The sequence below is a fragment of the Tiliqua scincoides genome, chromosome 1 (assembly GCF_035046505.1).
Source record: "Tiliqua scincoides isolate rTilSci1 chromosome 1, rTilSci1.hap2, whole genome shotgun sequence".
NCBI lineage: Eukaryota > Metazoa > Chordata > Lepidosauria > Squamata > Scincidae > Tiliqua > Tiliqua scincoides.
The window spans coordinates 191,136,120-191,158,157 of record NC_089821.1 but is presented as its reverse complement, the minus strand read 5'-3'; the positions used below and the strand labels follow the sequence as shown (position 1 = coordinate 191,158,157).

The window sequence follows — 22,038 nt, the reverse complement described above, 5'->3', positions numbered from 1 at the left end:
CATCTCAGGTGGTGGGTGTGGACGCCCCCACTGGTTTTTTGGTTGCACCTTTTGATAGGACAAAGATAGAACACATTCTGCATGAAATTACACATTGATTGATATAACATGATGGTATTATTCTTACAAATTATGATTTTAGTGATTTTGGTAACTAGCGTTGTCACACACAGCCCGGGTGTCAACTTACTAACACCTTATTGCAGCAGTTCTCAAACTTTTAGCACTGGGACCCACTTTTTAGAATGACAATCTGTCCAAGTCCCACCACAAGTGATGTCATGGTGGAAGTGACATCATCAGGCAAATTAAAATAAATAAGTATAAATAATTAAAGTAAAACAATTCAATAAGCAGAAGTCAGCCCTGTTCCCCCAAGTGAATTTCCTCTGTGGCCTGCCTGCAATAACACCCCCTCCAAAACCAATAAAGTTTTCAGCCCTACCCAGTGCCCAGTTCAATTTAAGAACTTCTGTTTGAACCAGATCACTGTCAGGATCCACCTGGCTTTGCAAGTCTCAAAAAGGTTCACCTTATCAGCTGAAGCCTCTGTTTTGATCCTTTTTAGTGGGAGGAGGCTGCCTTCTGGAGCACTGGTTAAGTTCCAGGTGCATAGGATCAGGACCATTCTGGTAGCCTTGCACTCTCCTTCTTCCACACCAGCCAAGGCGCATTTGCTTACTCACGAGTAAACATGACCATGAGGCTTAGTTTCACTTTCCTTAGGGCTCAATACATTCATCAGCTTGGAGGGAGGACGTCCTTCCCAGGTGTTTTTGGGGGCTGCATTTATGGGATCAGGACCATTCTGGTGTCATTGGATTCCTCTCAGCCTGCCCTTTCTGAAGGATGAAGGCAATTTCACCTACTCACGAGTGAATGCACGATACAGCTCACTTTCACTTTCCATAGGGCTCCATGCATTTTTTTGTTCTCAGGGATTTTGGCCATAACTTTTAATAGAAAGGAGACATTTCACTTTGGTTTTTTGCTTTGTATTCTGCTTGAAATTCCACATCCAATGGTATATAATACGATGGGGTTACTCCTAGCCACTGTGATTTTAGCATGTCACCCCCCAGTGCGCGTCATCTGGTGCGGCCCTCAGCCCCTGTACTCCCCAGCAATGCCACTGCCTTCACCTCCACTGGTGATGGCACATTCAGAAGGGCCCCCTCTGATGACCTGAGAGGTCAGAAGTAGATTTCCATCTGGATTCTGCCAAATTTTCAGAAAATTTCAGATTCTGGAAACACATTCTTGCTATCAAATTTACAGTGACACTAGGCCAATGGTTCAAAAACGCTCCGGGAGTCTGAGAACTTTTGTTAAGTCTTGACAGGGGGGTGTCCTGACTGTGCTGCAGCAACCACACCCAGAAGCATTTTAACTCAGGAAGGGGGTTGTGCAGTCTCCTGGTGGCTCGCAGCACCCCTGACAAGCCTCCTTTCCACAGCAGTGAGCTCCAACTTGTCATCAGAGCCCACATCCGGTTTCGGAAGCTCCAAGCTCTGACTGAAAACCAGAAGTGGGTTCTGATGGCAAATCAGAGTTCACTGACGTGGAGTGGAGGGCTTGCCAAGGCAGCTGCGAGCTGCCGGAATCTTTCAGGAGGATGCACAATCTCCCTAGGTATGTTAAAAAGCTCCTGGGCACCCGTGATCGCTGCAGCACCTTTGGGGCACCCTTTTCCAAGTGACTCCCCTTCAGGGGAAAGTGCCCCTTTTATGTTTCAGTGGTGTGTTGCAACCCACCAGTTTGACCACCACTGCTCTAGGATTCAGCATCGTATCCTACCACAGTGAGGCAGGTTGGAAAATGACATTCAGTTAAATTACAGACAGCAATTTTTTTTTTTTAATATCTCAGAATGCCTTTTCTACTGACTCCATTTCTGCCTTAGTCTTGAATAATTATAGGTCTTATGGGCAGGAATTGTGCCACTACTGTTCTACAACCCTGCTTATAAGTGGCTTTTCAGAAGGCCTACCTGAACAGAAAGCTAAATGAGGTGAGCCAGGACCCGCATGGTCACCCAAAATGGGTGGCTGGCAAACCTCACAAGTACAGTTCCCTCCACACACTCCTTTTACCTCTGGATTACAATTGTATAAGAAGGAGAAACAAAAGCACTAGTCATTGGAGCAGGTTGTGCCTGGACCACTCACCCCTGATTTATAGTATCCATAATGCTACACTGTTTGTATTATAAATGCTACATAAATGTAAAACTGGGCTGCAATAGTTTGGGAGTACCTGAAAATAATTTCCTTCACATTATATTTAGGTGTGAAGGATCTTGGGTTCCACTCACCACATTTGCCTAGCTGCCTAAACACATGCTTGACAGTGTATTATCAACCACATTATCTCCCAGTGCACACAGTGAGATGTCAGCATACCTTCAGCATATTATGCTGTGGATCCTAATACATTATTATTGTGAACTAACAAGTCAGCATAATAATATTCCACTAAAAGCTACTTCATCAGGAGTGAAAGTTTAAGTGCAGGATTAACCTTGGCACCAAATCTGCTGCACTCAATTTGTAAATATTCTAATTTTAAAGCAGATTTAAAATAACTGAATAGGTTTGATAATACGTGCTCGACTGGGAGCTAAAGAACCATTCTCTCTAGTCAAAAAAATGTGTTACAAATTAGCCAGTGCAGACTTGAGAAACCCTACTGCGGGGCTTGGGGCTTCTCCCGATGAGACCTCTGGCTGTTTCCCAGCACTTGCTGGATACAGCGGTAGCCACTTTGGTGGTGCTGCCACTGGAGCGGTTGCCGGGAGGCTCAGGATTGGGTAGTTAGTGAGGCCTGAATATTAAAAACAGACATTACACTTTACACTATTCAAAGCATTCAATTTCCATTTCCTCAATACTGTCAACAACTCTATAGCACCGGCCAGTATTATTGTCCTTTACATAGTACAAGAGACAACTTGTCCAAGGACCTCTAGTAAGTTAATGACAGGACAGTGATGGCATGACAGAAGTAAACTGAGGACTTTCTTAACTACTGCAACAGAACCTATTTACTTGGCTGCAGACATTGACTTCTCCTTTAAATATACACACAAAGCCAGAACTGCCAAAGTATGGTAAAGTATCTCTTCAATTGTTCCAGCGTTTATATAGCATTGGAAGCTCTGAATCTGAATCTGGTATTGGGTGGTCATACAGAATAACTATTTCCTCTAAAATAGTGCTATAGAACAGGAATATGGGAAGAGGGATAGAAAGTTGTAAAACCTACTGACCATCCACACTGCACAAGAAGAAACTGAGGTCCAGTGCTTCCACTTACTTCATGTACTACACTGGCACAGGAACAATGAAAGATTAGTTTTTCTTCAACCCATCACTAACTGTCCAGCCTATCACTGAAGCTGCTGCCACAGGCATGACAAAGGCTAGTTCTACTTTGAGGAAAAGCTGGGTTGACAGAACATGTGGCTAGCTTTTGACCAGTAACTGTCTCTCTTCCCAGAACAGGTTGTACTTATCACTTATCAGCTTTCCCTAATGTTATTTATGAGGTCACCACATTCCCCTACTCCTGAGCCAATTTCAGAAAGCAAAAATGAAGAGGGGGGTCACCTATAAAAATATAAAAGCCCAAATTGGGGGAACCTAATCCAATAAACAAATCGGGCACTCAACAAAACAAAATCCTCGAAGTTGTAAGCAAGACTGAAGTGTCTGGGGTGTTGGGGTCAGCAACAATCAACTTTTATTGAAAAGTCAGATATGTGTGTGAGTTTAGGAGTGAATGAATAGCTTTCAGCCATGGAATCAGCCCACCTCCAATCCTGCTTCTGTGTACAACTGAACAGCCTAAGAGTTGCTGGCATATTGTTTTTGATAGCTCCTTCACTACTACTTGCTGTGACTAGCTCTTTCTGTACCTTGTGCTTTTTACACTCCTTTCCCATTAAAAAAAATGATCCGATCTCCCCGCCAACTTTTTTGAAACACACAATTTCTATATATTTCATCTCAAATTGCAGATAGTTTTATCTGTTTTACACCATTTGAGATAACTCTCAGTGTATTAATGATGACTGAGAAAACATGTTTTTATCCCATTTTCAAAAAGCAACAATACCTATCCCCATCTTCAAAGGCTACAATTTTCCATTTTTCTGAAACACCCTCAGTTTCAAAAGACTTTGCCATGTGGCGGTATGGGTTGCTCCCTTGGCCGTATGGTACTAGCTATGCAGTTCTTTGGACCTAGGGGGCAACATCAGGCCAAGAAGATCAATAATGATAAATCTTTGTGTGCAATAGCTCAACATAAATTACAAATTACATTCAGAACCACTCCTTAACTCTAGTCAAGAATTTATCATTGCACAAAATAATTTCAGTTCTTTTTATAAGATCATAAGTAAACTGAGTTTTATAAGTAAACTGATCCCAATATTCTTTCACATACTAAATGTTACAGCAATATACACATAGCTCCTGATGGAGAAGAGGAACAGGCAAAATTGCTCTTTTAAAAAACTGTATGAGTCACAGAGTATAAGACTGAAATATCGCAGGTACCTTTTCAAGTCCTTCCTCCTTGAGGCTAATCACATCTAAGTCAAAATCTGTCCTTAAGCCATTTGTTTTGTTGAAAGTTATCCTGCCAGTGAGGCCTTCCCAGTGAGCCTATGAACACAAAGAAAAAAATAACTGTTATATATAAGCAATAAGAATGAGCAAGAAGAAATTAAGGTCTACCAAAATGGAAAAAATTAATTATTAATTCAGTTTAAATAATTTTCCTTGTGGCCAATTTAAAAATATCTTATTCCCAAATTTCTTCTGATAATTAAACCAGTGTTTCCTTAATCTCTGCATACAATTCCTTAATAACTTTCCGTTCCAATACACACAATATGACTTGCTTAGGATGATAAAAAGCTGACATCTGAAATTCCATTTTCTCTTGAGAAACTAGGAAGGTTTTGTTTTCCACCTTTGCCTGCTTAGCAATTGGTAAAACGGGTCAGTGAATGAGCCAAAGAAAAGGAAGAAAAGACACAATATGGTCTCCATCTGTGGTACACCAAGGATCTTCATGTCCACTGTGAAAATACATACTAATGGATTGTGAAATAGTGACCCTGTTATTTTGTATAGCAACATTCATTGCACTACTATTCATTATGTTATTATGCATTGTATGCAATGCTTTTCTTAACTTGTAGAGCCATAGCTATTATGTTGTAATCTCAATTTTTTATAATTCAAAATAGAGGTACCTACTTTCCCCTTTTGTGGGAATGTGGCCATTTTTACTGCTCTAGTAGCAAGAGATTAGAAAGTATCAGTATAAGGAAGGGGGAAAATGACATCTGCCAAGCTTTTCCACTCTGGAGCAGTTACTCTGCATCGTCAGTCCTTTAGGTTGTTCTTTGGCCATTTGCCCAGTGGGTACCAAAATGACTGTGCCATTTATTTAAGTACAATGAGCTGTCACTACTAACAGTGAAAAGGAATGGCCCCCAAGAGAGTAATCAATCCTATATAAATACTAAGTTTTTATATATCCTCCCCTACAGACATAAATGGTGTTTGTTTATTTTGCAGATGATTGGCAGTACCTCCTGCCTTTTTATGGACCACATTTTGACAACAACCAGAATTGTTAGCTTGTTAAAACAATTGATGTAGATCCAGTGCACAGCTGGGAACATGACCTAACAAAACTAAATAACTTGAGTATGACACTCATTACTGAGATGAAGCCAGCCTTTGACACTTTGACAGAGCTGAGAGAACCAACTCTTCTTTCAAAAATGATGGGTATGTCACTTGTAAAACACGTGCACTAGAAGATTATCCAACTCCCCCCCAAAGCAATTGGTAACACCTGTCACTAAATTAGCTACAGAAAAGAAAAAAGAACACAGCCTTTTGATGAACAAAAAGTGCATTATTGAGTTTTTAAACAAACGTGTCTGGCCTGTTCAGACAACACCATCCACACCAAGCAGCCAAACCTACCACATGATTAGGGGGCAGGCTCTCCTATGTCCTACTCCCCTTCTCAGTACATTTCATAGTCTTTCACTTCTATTTTTGGGCATTTGTCCACTCCCTTCTAACACCTTAGACAGAAAGGCTGGTTAGCATATAGTTGTGTAGGAACAGCTGATGACTGACCTACACCCATACCCCCAAGGAAGGTTCTCCAACTGGGACACCCCAGCCAGGGAAGCTCTGTTGCTGCCCCCTTAAACGGCAGGGTGGCGGTGGTGATGCGATCATCACAATTGCTCTGCCACTAGGGACAAAAGTGATTTTTCAGACTCACCTTGAGGACGCTATGGCCCTCCAGAGAGTCCAGGAAGCCTGTGGCTCCCTCTGCAGACCACTTCACACCTCCAAACTGCAATAAACTGTGCACTTCCGGTTTTCATTGCAAAACTGGAAGTGGGTTGGGTGTGCAGTTTATTGCAGTATAGAGGTCTGTAGAGTGGGCCACAGGCTCCCTGAACCCTAGAGAAGGCCATAGTGACTCCAGGTGAGTCTTAAAACACCCTTTTGTCCCTGGCAGGTGCCACAATTGTGGCAATCGTGTTGCTGCACCCTCCTACCCACCAACCAAAGACTTACAGTGGCTCACACTCTCCCTGAGAGTTAGGGAACCACTGCCCCAAGGTGTCAGTGACAGAGGAGCCCTGTCCTCTTGTCCATTATCTATTAGCTACCTACTGCCACCATTGTCACCAGAGAAGTGAGGCAATATTTTGACTTCCTTTGGCCTTCCAGGGAAGAAACAGGGTCAGACAGCACACACAAAGCTGTTCTGCTTTGGTGGTAGCAGTCTTCAAAGAAGGGAAATGATCCCTTGCTTTGCAAAGCTGTCTCAGGTTCAAGCACAATTAAGTGAGGTTCTCCTGCTGCCCTCATGGCTTGAAGGAAGAGCAGGGAAATGTGGCAAGGTGAGAGATCCAATCTGATATTACGGTATTATCCAATCTCATATTATCTGATATAATATGGCATATCTCTGATAGCAATTGATATTTTATAAATATGATAGCAATCATATTTTTTCCAAAAAGCTTTTTCAGTCTATGTCTAGTTTGTTTTCAAAGCAAAGACATTATTCCCATTTTAAAGATGGGCAAATGAAACTGAAGATACTACTATTGGCCAATTCTTTCTTGCGATATTAAAACCGAGTCAAAACTATGTCAGACTACATCGCTGTCTATCAGAACAAATCAGATAGCTGGAAAAAACACATTCCTTACAAGAATTGGAAAGGCTATTAATGCTTTGACAATTCAACCCTATCAGAAATGTGCTGCCTTTATTTTAAATTAACCAAATATATCATTCTGGATATTTAAGATAGAAATAAAAATTGACTTACATTAAAAACAAACATAAGCTTACATTCCATTTATCTTGGGGGTGACTAATCTAGACTACAAAATGTGGGTGTGGTGCTCCTAGAGTATATGAAAATGTGTGGTATAGTGTAGATACATCTGATAAAATGAAAGGGTTTAACAAAGTTTGACATGGAAACAGTTCAAGATGAAAGGATTAGAGACAAGAATGAAACAATATAATGTATCTCTTATGTGTATCACCTTATGATTATTCACCAATGGCCTATGCCAGTGAAGGCTAACCTTTTAGAGACCGAGTGCCCAAACTGCAACCCAAAACCCACTTATTTATCACAAAGTGTCAACACAGCAATTTAACCTGAATATTGAGGTTTTAGTTTAGAAAAAAACAACTCATACATTAACATCTTTTACCCACTATTACTTGTAACCCTTAATGAACTTTTCCTCTAGAAATTTGTCCAATCCCTTCTTAAAGGCATCTAGGCAAGCTATCACCACTGCCTCCTGTGGCAAAGAGTTCCGCAGACTAATTACATGCTGGGTAAAGAACTATTGTCAGGGAGGGGGTGGCTGCAAGACCTTGCCACTACTCATTTTCTCAAACAAGAAAATATATTTTTTTAAAAAGCCCCATCCACAGAAGTGGGCTCCAAGGCTGCAATCCCAGCCACTCTTTCCTAGGAGTAAGCCTCATTGACTCTAATGGGGCTTACTTCTGAGTAGATATGCACAGGAGTGGGCTCCAAGGCTGCAATCCCAGCCACTGTTTCCTGGGAGTAAGCCTCATCGACTCTAATGGGGCTTACTTCTGAGTAGACACGCAGGATGTCACCTCTGTTGTGGAGAAAAAGCTTCTCCTTGCACTGAGTGGGGACCTGCTCAAGGAAAGGTGGGCTGCAAGGGCTGGCAATGGCTGAGGAGGAGGGCAGCTCAGGATTGGCTGGTGGTCAGCCAATGAAAGGCCCTGAGCCATTCCAACAGAAAAAGCCAGGAGCCTGCCGGATGCTGATTGGCTGAGCCTGCTGGAGAGTTGGGGAAGGGAAAAAGAGGGACCTTAAGCCTGCATTGAAAAGGGAAACAAATGCGGGGCAGGTGGGGGTGAAGGGAGAGGAGGGCAGTGAGCTCAGGGCACGGAGGGAAGCAGCCCATCCTCCCAACACACGGGGCTTGCAAAAAGCCTCCATTTTCTTTAAAGTGACACTCAGCTTCAGCGTCCCTCTCCAGACTGCCTGGCTCAGCGCTGCGAGCCCACACAGACGGCACTGTGTGCCCCATCTGACACGCGTGCCATAAGTTCGCCAACACTGGCCTATGCAATAATATTTCCTAACAAAACATCCTGTAATTTCTACAGATGGGGAACAGAAAAAGGCAAGACTGAGCATATTTTGTTAGCAACATACCTCCTTAATGAGATTCATGAAGCGAGTCCCAAAGCGCCATGGTTTGTGTCGATTACACTGTAATGAACTGACAGTCATCTGTGGAAACTGCTGGACAGCCACTGACACCACATGAACAGCATCATACATTAAAGCTGCATCCGTCTGAAATTAGAATGTAATCAACATTGTGAAAATATGTCCACTTGGAAGCGTGTGACAGACAGCAGAACGAAGAAGAAAAACACATACCCATTCTGCCTCTGTTGATAAGAAGAGGGGGAAAAAAAAAAAGATGGATTGGCTATATGGAGCATATTAAACATTGCAACCAAGAGCCTTGCTACCCATTTTTCTCACCTCATGAGAAAATTCACATCAAATCACATGTGCGGAGAATTTTGAAGACTTCCCAAACCAGGGAAAGAACTTGACAGCACAGAAATCACACACTAAGAAGTAGTTGATGGATGCCTGTCTCTATTCCATTACTCGTTTCTCCCTTATCTTTCTTCTTAATAGTTAATTTCCCTTAGGAGAAGGAGGGGCAGGAAAATTAGTTGCTCAGAAGAAAAATAAGGGAAGATAACTATGGATGAAGAAAAATAACCCAGTATATCTGAGTATGAGGAAGGGGAGAAAGCAAATCGACTTTACATAAAGGATGATTAATGGGACAATATTTAGACAAATGCTTAGGAGAGTATTTCAGAAGCAATCCAGAACTCAAAGAAGGAATCTGTGGTATTTCAGAATGATAGTAATTAGTTATGTTAGGGCTAGGCCATTGGAATATTTCAGCTTCCCAAGAATAGCACTCTAGAAAGAAATATTTTGGCAAACTACCAGTGACAAAGCTGCAGGTGCATGCTGAAGAAAGGAGGGAGAGAGGGGTAAATATTTTAAACACACACACACACACACACACACCCCCCTCTGAATTTTCTAGTTGTACTTTTGGCTTTGAAAGAATAATAAAGCTAGGTGTACATTTGTTTCAAATGTAACATATTGATCTTAAGAATGGAGGTCTATTATACAGGTAAGGATAATATTTTAATACATGTTAAAAGAAACAAAATGCTTCACTTGTTGCACTAGGACAAATCTTAGGACTGAAATTTGTTACCTGTACTAGGAGGATGCCATGGAAAACAGTTTCATTGCTTAAAGCGATCCCTGTCCTGGTTCATAGTATTGTATTCAGACTTTGTAGGCTGATCTAAGTCTCCACTCTACATTTGTCTTGCACTGGCAGGGACATGAACATTCACAATTTATCTTTGCTAGGGCAGGGATAACCTGACACAGAGAAGCTGTTTCAGATAGCATGACCACACTGAGTATAACATAAGCATCTGTTCTCTGCTCCTGAACTGGGAAGATAACTCCACAGATAAGGCCACTGGATATGAATTCTGTGACACTTGTTCAAATGCCTTACACACACAAAGGAAGAACAGTTGCTCCTGCTCATCCACAAAATTAGTGAGCTGTGAAATGAGTTCATTAGTGATAGGAAACCTGAAGATTATTGCATTTGTCACAACACAGCACCATACCGAATGAACTTCTATAGCTCTTTTCATGCAAATGACTCCTCAACACACTTCACAATAAAGGAAAACATAAAAATGCAAAGGTGCTTTCTACTGTTAGAGACCATAAGCTGGTGCTAAAAGAGAAAATATAAATTTAGATGTAAATGAGTCTCCCATGGTGGCATTTCAAAACCAAAAAAAGGGATCAATCTTGGGTTTGAGATAGCTAGTAAAAGAGTTTCATGTAATTTCTAAAGCATCTCATGCTGTACTCAGACTTCAATCAAAACATCAAAGGTCCCAAACTGTTCACAACATGCAAAGTGCTTTTACAGCTAATGTGATACCTTCATAGGAGCCAATACATCCCTGAAGCCTGGTTTGACATGTTGAACAGTTCAGAGTCTGGCAGGAGGATTGCATGCAAGTTAAAGAACAGACAGCAGAGGAATCATAAAACAAACCACAATGCATTTGTATGGCTCTAAGGCACAAAATGGTGCTATGGAATCTTCTCAAGAATCAACATCATTTTCCTGTTTCCAATGCTTTCACATCCATAACTTATCAACAACTGCTACTAATTTCAGATATCCAATAGAAAACAGTAGTCAAGGCTGTTCATGTGTGCTAGAACAATAAACAAAGAAGCCTGTACCAATACAATCCAAAATTCTGTGCCAATGGAGCCTGAAAGAGTAAGACAGAAAGCAGATCAAGAACTACTGGTAGATCTTTAGATGCATCGTAGTAGAGCACCAAAATACCTGTGGCCTGAAAGATGCACTATGCTGTCATTAGTCCACAATGTCACCAGGTTCTGTGTGAGCATGCAGCATGACATCACTGCCTGATAAAGTATACCTGATGATTAAGAAAGTAAAAGCCAAAGAGTTGGCACAAAGAAAAGCAACAGTACATCATGCAGATGCTGCTAAAAGAGTGGCAGGACATGCACAGTGCTTTCTGCTTGCACATACTGCAATTTATGTAGAATGCTGTCTAAAGCAGTGTTTCTGAAACTGTGGGTTGGTACCCATTTGGTGGGTTGCAAGCCAATTTCAGGCAAGTCCCCATTCATTTCAATATTTTATTTTTAATACAGCAGACTTGATGCTACCATGGTACGTGACTGCATTTGGGGAAATGTTACAGACCTGTACTTTTAGAGACACTTGGCCAACAGTCTGAGGCAAAGAAGGAAGGCCCATAGCCAGGGAGACAGACCAGGGACAGACTGCACTTGCTCCCGGTGTGGAAGGGATTGTCACTCCCTAATTGGCCTTTTCAGTCACACTAGATGCTGTTCCAGAACCACCATTCAGAGTGCGATACCAGTCTTTCGAGACTGAAGGTTGCCAACGAGAGAGATCTTTTAACAATGATAGCAAATGGGACTTACTCCTGGGTGTCAGTAGGATTGCAGCCTAAAGATTGTTAAAAATTTTCCTACTTGATGATGTCATTTCCGGTCATGACATCACTTCTGGATGTCCTGACAGACTCTGATTCTAAAAAGTGGGTCCCAGTGCTAAATGGTGAGAACCACTGCTCCATAGGATAATCCTATCTCTAGCCTATATTAAGGTTAGTTTTCCTTTTGCTTCTGGATAACCCAAAAAGGCCAACAAACAACAAAAAAGCCTAGGGTATAAAGGATAATGAGAAATTGCATCTTTCTGAAGAAGGCTGAAGGCCAGGAATGAATAATATGCCAAGGGGAACCCCCTAACATCTGGCCTACCTCAGAGAATATGTGGAGGTTGTTGGGAGCAGGGAATGAGCATCACACCTACCTTGCAGCAAGAAGCCTTGGATATGTTTGCCCAATTTATTTTATTTGTCAGCAAAAGGTGGAAAGGGGGCACATAAAAGCCCAATTTCCCATCCAAACTATTGGTCAATGGGACAGTGCAACCTAGCTGCCATCTCATTGGGAGTTGTGGAACATGCTGGCATTCACCAGCTGTTTTTTAATGAGCTGGGATGGATTTTTATTTTTATTCTGCTAACCTGCTGGCTGTTGGGTAGTATTTTTGTTTGCCTTCCTTTTGGTGTCCTTTTCACAAGTGCAGTTTATGTGTGTTGGTTTTAAATTTGACTACTGCTAAATGGCTATTCTCTTTTGGCATAGCTTTAGCAGAAGGGCAAGGATGGACTTGGAAAATATCAATATGGTACTCTTAACATTATACATCCAGGGCTCTGAGAGAAACCATATCAAGAAGAAACCCCTTATCAATCATTTTTTAGCGTGGATAGGACCTCTAAAAACTTCCTCCTTGAAGTATGGATCAAGGACCATCTCCACAGAAAGATTGCCAAACTACAGAAAAGGGAGCTTTCGGACCAATTGAACATAAGAACATAAGAACAGCCCCACTGGATCAGGCCATAGGCCCATCTAGTCCAGCTTCCTGTATCTCACAGCGGCCCACCAAATGCCCCAGGGAGCACACCAGATAACAAGAGACCTCATCCTGGTGCCCTCCCCTACATCTGGCATTCTGACTTAACCCATTCCTAAAATCAGGAGGTTGCGCATACGCATCATGGCTTGTACCCCATAATGGATTTTTCCTCCAGAAACTCGTCCAATCCCCTTTTAAAGGCGTCTAGGCTAGACGCCAGCACCACATCCTGTGGCAAGGAGTTCCACAGACCGACCACGCGCTGAGTAAAGAAATATTTTCTTTTGTCTGTCCTAACCCGCCCAACACTCAATTTTAGTGGATGTCCCCTGGTTCTGGTATTATGTGAGAGTGTAAAGAGCATCTCCCTATCCACTCTGTCCATCCCCTGCATAATTTTGTATGTCTCAATCATGTCCCCCCTCAGGCGTCTCTTTTCTAGGCTGAAGAGGCCCAAACGCTGTAGCCTTTCCTCATAAGGAAGGTGCCCCAGCCCCGTAATCATCTTAGTCGCTCTCTTTTGCACCTTTTCCATTTCCACTATGTCTTTTTTGAGATGCGGCGACGAGAACTGGACACAATACTCCAGGTGTGGCCTTACCATCGATTTGTACAACGGCATTATAATACTAACCGTTTTGTTCTCAATACCCTTCCTAATGATCCCAAGCATAGAATTGGCCTTCTTCACTGCCACCGCACATTGGGTCGACACTTTCATCGACCTGTCCACCACCACCCCAAGATCTCTCTCCTGATCTGTCACAGACAGCTCAGAACCCATCAGCCTATATCTAAAGTTTTGATTTTTTGCCCCAATGTGCATGACTTTACACTTACTGACATTGAAGCGCATCTGCCATTTTGCTGCCCATTCTGCCAGTCTGGAGAGATCCTTCTGGAGCTCCTCACAATCACTTCTGGTCTTTACCACTCGGAAAAGTTTGGTGTCGTCTGCAAACTTAGCCACTTCACTGCTCAACCCTGTCTCCAGGTCATTGATGAAGAGGTTGAAAAGCACCGGTCCCAGGACAGATCCTTGGGGCACACCGCTTTTCACCTCTCTCCATTGTGAAAATTGCCCATTGACACCCACTCTCTGCTTCCTGGCCTCCAACCAGTTCTCAATCCAGGAGAGGACCTGTCCTCTAATTCCCTGACTGTGGAGTTTTTTCAGTAGCCTTTGGTGAGGGACCGTGTCAAACGCCTTCTGAAAGTCCAGATATATAATGTCCACGGGTTCTCCCGCATCCACATGCCTGTTGACCTTTTCAAAGAATTCTATAAGGTTTGTGAGGCAAGACTTACCCTTACAGAAGCCATGCTGACTCTCCCTCAGCAAGGCCTGTTCGTCTATGTGTTTTGAGATCCTATCTTTGATGAGGCATTCCACCATCTTACCCGGTATAGATGTTAGGCTGACCGGCCTATAGTTTCCCGGGTCCCCCCTCTTTGCCTTTTTAAAAATAGGCGTGACATTTGCTATCCTCCAATCTTCTGGTACCGTGGCCGTTTTGAGGGACAAGTTGCATACCTTAGTCAAGATATCTGCAACTTCATTCTTCAATTCCTTAATAACCCTTGGGTGTATGCCATCAGGGCCCGGTGACTTATTGATCTTTAATTTATCAATGAGGTCTGAAACATCTTCTCTTTTAACCTCTATCTGACTTAACTCCTCGGTTAGGAGGGGCCGTTCGGGCAGCGGTATCTGCCCGAGGTCTTCTGCCGTGAAGACAGATGCAAAGAACTCATTTAATTTCTCTGCCATCTCTAAGTCTCCTTTTATCTCCCCTTTCCCTCCCTCACCATCCAGAGGGCCAACCGCTTCTCTGGCAGGTTTCCTGCTTCTAACATATTTGAAGAAGCTTTTATTATTCCCCTTAATGTTGCTGGCCATGCGTTCCTCATAGTCTCGCTTGGCCTCCCCTATCACCTTCTTACATTTCTTTTGCCACAGTTTATGTTCCTTTTTATTCTCTTCATTAGGGCAAGACTTCCATTTACGGAAGGAAGCTTCCTTGCCCTTCAATTGCCGTTCCCATCAATTGCTTTGATGTCTTGAGGTTTAGAACAGATTCCTTTCGGACAAAATCCAGTCCAGAACTAAAATACCCTCACACACATACCCCATTCCCCCACCTAGCCCACACCCACAGTCAAGATAGAATGAGTTTCCAACACATGGGCTAACAAGCCCAGTAGGTCACAATCTGTTCATCTACAAAACAAATCTACAATTTGTGTGCCAAGCAACCGGTATTTCTTCTTCACCCTCAGTCACCTTTGACAGGGCAATGCAGAGGCAGAGCAAGCTTGTGCACAACACCTGGTGTTTCTTCCTTTTTACCCCGCATGGGTGAGGTGAGAGACAACACTATAGTTCTGTGGTAGATGACATTCACTGCGAGGAGAATGAGGCTGGGGAAGGAACCAGACTAGCAGATTCATAGAAAAGCAGCAGCAGGTAATGATATGCAGAAGAAGAAGGGGAATGAAAGCAGATGGAGCAAAGGACCTGAAAATGCAACTGCCACCTACCCTTCATGAGAGAGCCTAATGGGACCACCACAGGCTAGTCTAACAAACCAGTTAATTGCTTCACCTATTCAAAAGGGTCCACTTTTTGTGACTGCTATTATGCCCAAATTGCTTATGGGGAGGTTGAAGCTGAGGAGTGGCTTGCCTAAGGCAACCAAATGAATTTCTGACAGAACAATAGCCCAAGATATTCTGCTTCCTGAAGACCGACATGGCGCTAATATCCAAAGTGTATCAACGAACAAGGTTTTGAGTTCTACAGAACTCTTCATCAAGCAGATGGTTAGCAAAAGGACAGGGGGAGAGCATGTTGCAGGGGCTCCTACAGTGTGCAGTTTGTAACATTAAGGCTGCAATCCTACCTACACTTTCCTGAGGCACTTTGTTATGCCTGGTTGGCATAACAAAAACTGTATGAAATAATTTTTAAAAATTTGGTTTCTGATTCATTTGCTCTGCCTTCATCAACATCACTGGCCTTATCAAGCATTACAGTATTTCTGAACCTCAAACTGCATAGCAAAAGCAAGCAGGCTAAAGGAATCTGGTAGCACAGAGGAAGAGGTCCTGATGGCTTTCCTCAAGGACAAGCTGTCAGGCATATGTGATTTTATAAAAGGCTTTACATGGTGTCCTAGTCCAAGACGATTATAAGTCATAGTGTCAGAACTGCCTGTCATTTCTGTCTCTGACCAGTAGCCCTGGTATCCCAAGAAGCAGTGTTTTTTAACTCACAAGGCCTTCATTTGAATCTGTAACATTTGACAGTGCTGCAAAAGCCTTTGTTACTTCCAACGCCAGCTAATTAATTCAACTAGCATGTGTCCAGATTAGTCCCTGTATACAATGGATTCTCCCTCCCACAGGCTCTGGGCTGCCAGGTGGGAATGTCAGAGAGGATAAGCAACGTGGCCCTCTGGCAGATCACGAGTATTCCCAGTCCTGCATTCTGATCAGCTTTTCCTTTTTTCTGAGCAGTTTGACATTTTGGCAAGTCAAAGTTAGGCTGACAGCAACACTATCAAGTCATTTTCTTTCCTTGGAGAGGACAAGGCTTTCTACTCATTAACACCTCTCCCCTGCATCACTGACCAAAACCTGCCCACAGGAGAGAGAAATACCATGAACATGTTGCCTCAGGGATGAGCTGATCAAGACCAAGCTATAGTAAAGTTGCCAATCCTCCCTCCAGTGCTTTTGGAACAATACAGTGTTTGATTCTAGGAGAGGCCACTCTCTTGCCACTGCCTGAACTCTTCCGAAAGAGGGACTCCCTGTGTAAAAGCTTTTCAAAACATTAAATTACCTGCAGCTATCAGGTCTCCATTCAACAATGAATCTCTAATGAGGTATATGTATACTTGTAGTGGTTTCCAAGGCAACCAGATAAAATAAAAAGAAATTTTCTAGAGTGAAGAAAATTGTCTAGCAATGATTAAGTGATTGATAGTTTAATTTCTATACACTTCTAAAAAAGAGGGAAACAGCATTTTTAATGCAGAATGATTTGGAATTTAACTCTACATTTTAAAAGCTAGGAAAAAGCACAAGGGAGCTAATGGAATGGAGTACACTAACATGCTATTGTCTGATCATTTTGAGATGAGTGCAGCAGGTTGGCCAAAAGACCGAGGTACAAATAAGAGTTTCCCTGGTTTGAATCTACCTTCTGCCATGTTATTTCAAGGAGCAACATCTAAATCACCAGGCTCTTAGTCCAAGTTGATGATATTTACTAATGTGGGTAGGCAAGCTGCTTCTTCTCTGTCTCTATACAAATCAAATGTAGGAAAAAACACCCATAAGTGACAATCTAAGGGTTTCAACTCATGTGGAATTTATGGTCACACATTCACAGCAATCCAGGCTTATTTGTGGTACAAGCCTTGCTAGTCTCTCCTCTTGTGCTGCCAATCATTTCTCAATCCCAGGAGCATTTGTCTGCCAAAAGGGGTGGGAATTTCTCTCTGAGGCTTTGCCCTTCTCAGGTCAGGAAACTTCCTGATTCAAGCAAAGACTGTACTGTGATTCCCCCCTCCAGTATTCCTGCAGTTTTGCTCTTCAACCAAAAAATTGGGTTTCTCTCAAAGTGAAGCCCCTTTTGAAGAAGCCATGTGGGAGGAGGAAAAAATGGGTTTCTCTCCTTGCTTCCAAGCAAGATGCTTCCTTCAGAATAAAAAAAAAGTTTATTTTTTAAACTTATTTGATCAGGTGGTTAAGTGTCTGATCAGGTAACATCTCTCCCATTTAGAACCAGAGAATAGAGCTTTTGGGAACTGTGCAAGCAAAAATCACTCCACCACAATTGATTTGCGCCTAGTGGAAGCAGGTTAAGCATACCATCTTGGTAAGTTCAGTTCTCCCACTAAATATAAGAGGACATCACTTTAAAAGGTAAAAGACAGAACTGGAGACGGACTTACCGGAGGTAAAGAAGGGACTGACTTGGATATTCCGTGGCACAAAACCCATGGGATAAGGAAATTCACATATTACTTTGTAATGAGTGCTTCTTCAATGGAAAATTACCATTACCACATGGATTTCTGTACATTTGGTTTGGGCCTCAGCTCCCCCAGCTAACTGCTTTGCACACTCAGAAAGTGCTATCCAAATGCCAGGTTGTGTTTAGAACATTAATATTCTACTTTTCAACAAAAAGTAGCTCATAAAGTGGTTTACACAGCAAAATCAATCAATAAACAGTTCCCTGTCCTCAAAGGGCACACAACTTAAAAGGTGCCTTTTTAGCCTTAGATGAACTGGAATTAAATCTGTTCATTCCTGCTTGTTATTTGACCAACATAATTGACACAGTCAAGGGATTTAATTAAATGTATTTAATTATTACTTTGTGAAAATTTTACTCTGAGCTTTTTTTCTTACACTGAACTTGAGACATAATTTTAAAGGTTGTTCATGAAAAAAAACCATATAGCAATCACCTTTATTTTTTATGTCACAAAAACACTGTCCAATTCCACAAGGAACACACATGTGTAACATGAGACATTTTAGGCTATGTTCCTGTGTACCATAAAGGTTAAGTTGCACTGCAAACGTGTGTGCATGTGCATGTGCGTGTGACCGCCTGTAACATTAATAGAGACAAAGATATTATTTGAAGGGAGACTGATCAAACATGCACCTGTTCCTGCTCAGAGAAGCCCAGTCTCAGGTGGCTACCGCTTCTTCTCACGCAGGCTTTTCTTCAAATTGAGACTCTCTTTACCACTCTATTCTCCTTGCTAGGTCCCCCTCGTCTTTTCCCAAGAAAAGAAATCCTTATCTTCAAAAGCATGTGGAAATGGGCTCCATGAGACAGCAAGTCATACACTGAGAGCTCACTTCTATGTTTCCAAAAACAGGCACCCCATTCCAAAAATGGTCATGCTGTATCCAGTGGAAAGCTTCAACAGGGAAAGGGTTTTAAATCTCCTGATCCCTGCATAAGCCTCCCAACCTGCAATCAGGTTCCTCAGATTTGTGGAAGTGCAAGTCTGAGGAGAGAAAGGAGATGGGGAGGGAGTGATTATAAGGGATCAGATCTGATTTGCACCATTGCCACCACATCCACCCTCTCCTGCAGCCTTGAGGCCCCATAATCCTTGCTCCCTAGTTTTGCCACTCCTCACCCCCATTCGTGCTTCCCCTTGCCTCTCCTGCTGTCTTACCTGCTCTGCCAAGCAGTGAGAGAGCCAATGACACAGCTGGGAAGACGACTGCCTTCCCGCTGGTGTCCCAACCTTGTGCTAGTCAGCTCACTGGCAGTAGGCCCATTATGACTCTTTTTCAGCCACCTCCGGCAGTTGAACCTGCTGTCAGCCAGAGTGCACACATTTGGGCTGTGAGTGTCTTTCAGGGCTACAAATTATAGAGTTGACTACAAGCTCTGTAATTCCCTGGCGGCAGCAACAGTTTTATACATGAAGCAAAGGAGGAAGTGTTGTGTTACAACTCATTAGCTGAAAATGCTGTGTAGAGAGTCCTGTCTCACCAGACCATGGGACTTGTAATCATCCCATGGTCTCTGGTGCGCAAAAACACTATGCATCTTTAGCTGGCTGGGAGACCACCCCAGTCTGCTACACCCTCCTCCTTTCTTAAAATGAGTATTTTGGTTTGGGGAAGAGGGAAGGTATATAAGGTAAGAGGCAGCAAGCAGTTAAATTAGCATTTTGGAGCGTTCATACTGATCATTTGACAAGTCTCTCAAGGGACTTTTCAACCAATATGAACACTTGAAAATGCTAGTTTATTTTCAAGGTGGTCATTGGATTTGAGTAACTATCCCTATAAATCAGGGGCCTCCAAACCCTGGCCCGGGGGCCAGATGCGGCCCGCAGCCAGCCTCTTGTCCCCTGAAAGCCTCTGGCCCACTCAACTGTACATGACCAGAGCTGTGCTCTGGTTGTGTCTGGAGGGTGTTCTGAGGGCCCATTCATTCATTTATTCACTCATCTAAGTTCCATCTCTAATTTATTTATTTAAATTTTATATTTAAATTTTTTTTCCAGCCCTCAACACCACGCCAGATACTTGATGCAGCCCTCTGGCCAAAAAGTTTGGAGACCCCTGCTATAAATTAAGGTTATAGGAATAATCCCATGCTGGAATGCCATACATAGAAGGAATGCTCAACGGTAAAGAGTAAAATAAAAATTGCATCTTTGAGGCTGAAATCTGATGCACTTACCTGGGAGTAAATGAATTTAATTCAACAGGACTGAGTTTTGAGGAGACTTGCATAGAATTTCATTGTAGGCATTCACTGGATTGTACAAAATGGTAAATGCCTAAGGGTATATGTTGTGTGCCATCATTCAGGTTCTAGGTAATATCTAATAACTCATGTGATGACGTATTATCCCATACCATTCATTCATATATTATGTGTCTTGACATGTGAGGAAAAAGTGGCATCTATGCTGTATAAGTGCAACTCAAACAAAAGTGTTTGGACATTTTGGACACATGTTTGGATGTTTGTGTATTTACTGAACTAAAGATGAGAAAGAATCATGACGATGCTTTCTGGATTCATTCTGTAACACAAAAGACATTTATTTGGGATTTTAGGCTCCAAAAAAGAAGCGTACTTATTTTTGAGAAAGTATATTTAAAACTAAGTTCACGGAACCAAATTGCCCATGACGCAAAAAGCATTATCAGCCCTTATGTCAGACGTTCTCAAACTGTCGCAATGCCCCAGCCTATTGGTTCTTGGGCGTTTTAGACCAGGACCTATTTTTCATTATGACAATCTGTCCAGGACCCACTGGAAGCGATGTCATGCCCAGAAGTGACATCATCAAGCAAGAAGTGACATCACTGTGATGCCAATGCCGGAGGTGATATCATTAAGCAGGAAGTGACTTTACTTCCAGGTTATCACCTAGGAACTCAAACTTCAAATGACAAGAGAAAACATTCCAGCACAGAACCTTTTCCCAATTCTCTGTCCCCTGCTACCATCGCTACCAAGCATTCCAGCTGTAAAATTCAATATACTTCTTGTAATGAGGTGTGGAGGGTGTGCTTGCTTCCAGCTAGTGTTGAGCATGGCATTGATATATTTTGAATATGCCCACCAGTGTTCATTGTACCTTGCACACGAACTAACCTGAAGCCTCCTACAGACCCATTAAAACCAGACTTGCCTGCACACCTATAAGACAGGAGTCTTCCATCTCACCTAGCCCGCACCTACATGCTCACCCCACTTCCTCCACTTCTCCCTCTCCTGGGTGTCCCAGTGCTTTACTTTCTGTATAGGAAGAAATGCACTTTCTGCATTTTGCTGCATATAAACTTTCATCAAGTGAATCCTTAATTATGGGAGGGAAGATCCTTTCTGAGCCCTGAATCCTCCCTCTCAAACTTTGTTGCAAGAATTTTTCAAAGGAGCCCATCTGAGACAAGGAGGGGAAGGGGCAGCTTCAAACTCCCACCTGAAATTCAAGAGACAGGCTCTGCACTGCCCTGCTCTGCCAGTACAGCCACGCTCACTGGAGAAATGAAACAGGTGCTGCCTCGCTCTTTTACACCTGCACATGCCACCCTTTTAGATCCAGAGGAAGAGAAGCTTCTCTCTCTCTGCAGGACTGGTGCAGGTTTGGAAAATGGTAGCACCCACTACCAGATTCCAAGATGGCGCTGCCCAGCTCATTTTGCCAGTATCCAAGATGGTGTGCCCAGCTTTTCGCGACCTACCCAAATTGGGTTGCAAGTGGGTCGCAACCCAGAGTTTGAGAACCACTGCCCCAGCCTGAGGAGCTCTGCCTCTTTAAGGGTGTGCACCACTTATCCATAGGGATAAGTTTTGTTATCCCCATTGTTAGGTGATTAGGTCATTAAGCAAACATTCAGCCCAATCTAGTGCCTTGGTTGTATAAACAGACACTCCCTGGCTGTGCAGGCTGCTGGAGACCAATTGCCTCTTCTTTGCATTAAGAGCCTCTCTAATGTGTAAACAAATACACTGCTGCAGGCTATGGGAGACCTGATTGCCTCATTAAAAGCCTCTTTCTTACACTTTGACCACTGTTATTAAATGATACATGCCTGTATTGCAAAGTAAAGGCTTTCCAGCTTGGGGGATGCAGTAAAATTCAGCTGCCTGGACCACTTCAGGAGTTGGCACTGAGACACAGGGATCATCAGCAGGCACTCTCACTAAAAGGGAGAGGAGTGTAGAACACGCTGCAGGGTTTTAACAGTACCGTGTTAATTGGTACTGATTGAATAAATATGGCCCAATTATAACCCATAACCATCTGTTATGTCTT

The 22,038-nt window shown here is 42.8% G+C and overlaps 1 protein-coding gene across 2 annotated transcripts in view; it reads right to left on the bottom strand.

Annotated features, from left to right (window-relative positions):
• The window catches only part of GRIK2 (glutamate ionotropic receptor kainate type subunit 2), a 326,420-nt gene that overhangs the window by 217,114 nt on the left and 87,268 nt on the right, over positions 1–22,038 (bottom strand). For both annotated transcript variants that reach the window (XM_066612979.1, XM_066612971.1), the window contains exons 6-7: positions 8,779–8,922; positions 4,563–4,670 (exon numbers count right to left, since the gene is read on the bottom strand). In XM_066612979.1, the coding sequence (XP_066469076.1) occupies positions 4,563–4,670; positions 8,779–8,922 (252 nt within the window). The remainder of the gene's footprint in view (positions 1–4,562; positions 4,671–8,778; positions 8,923–22,038) is intronic.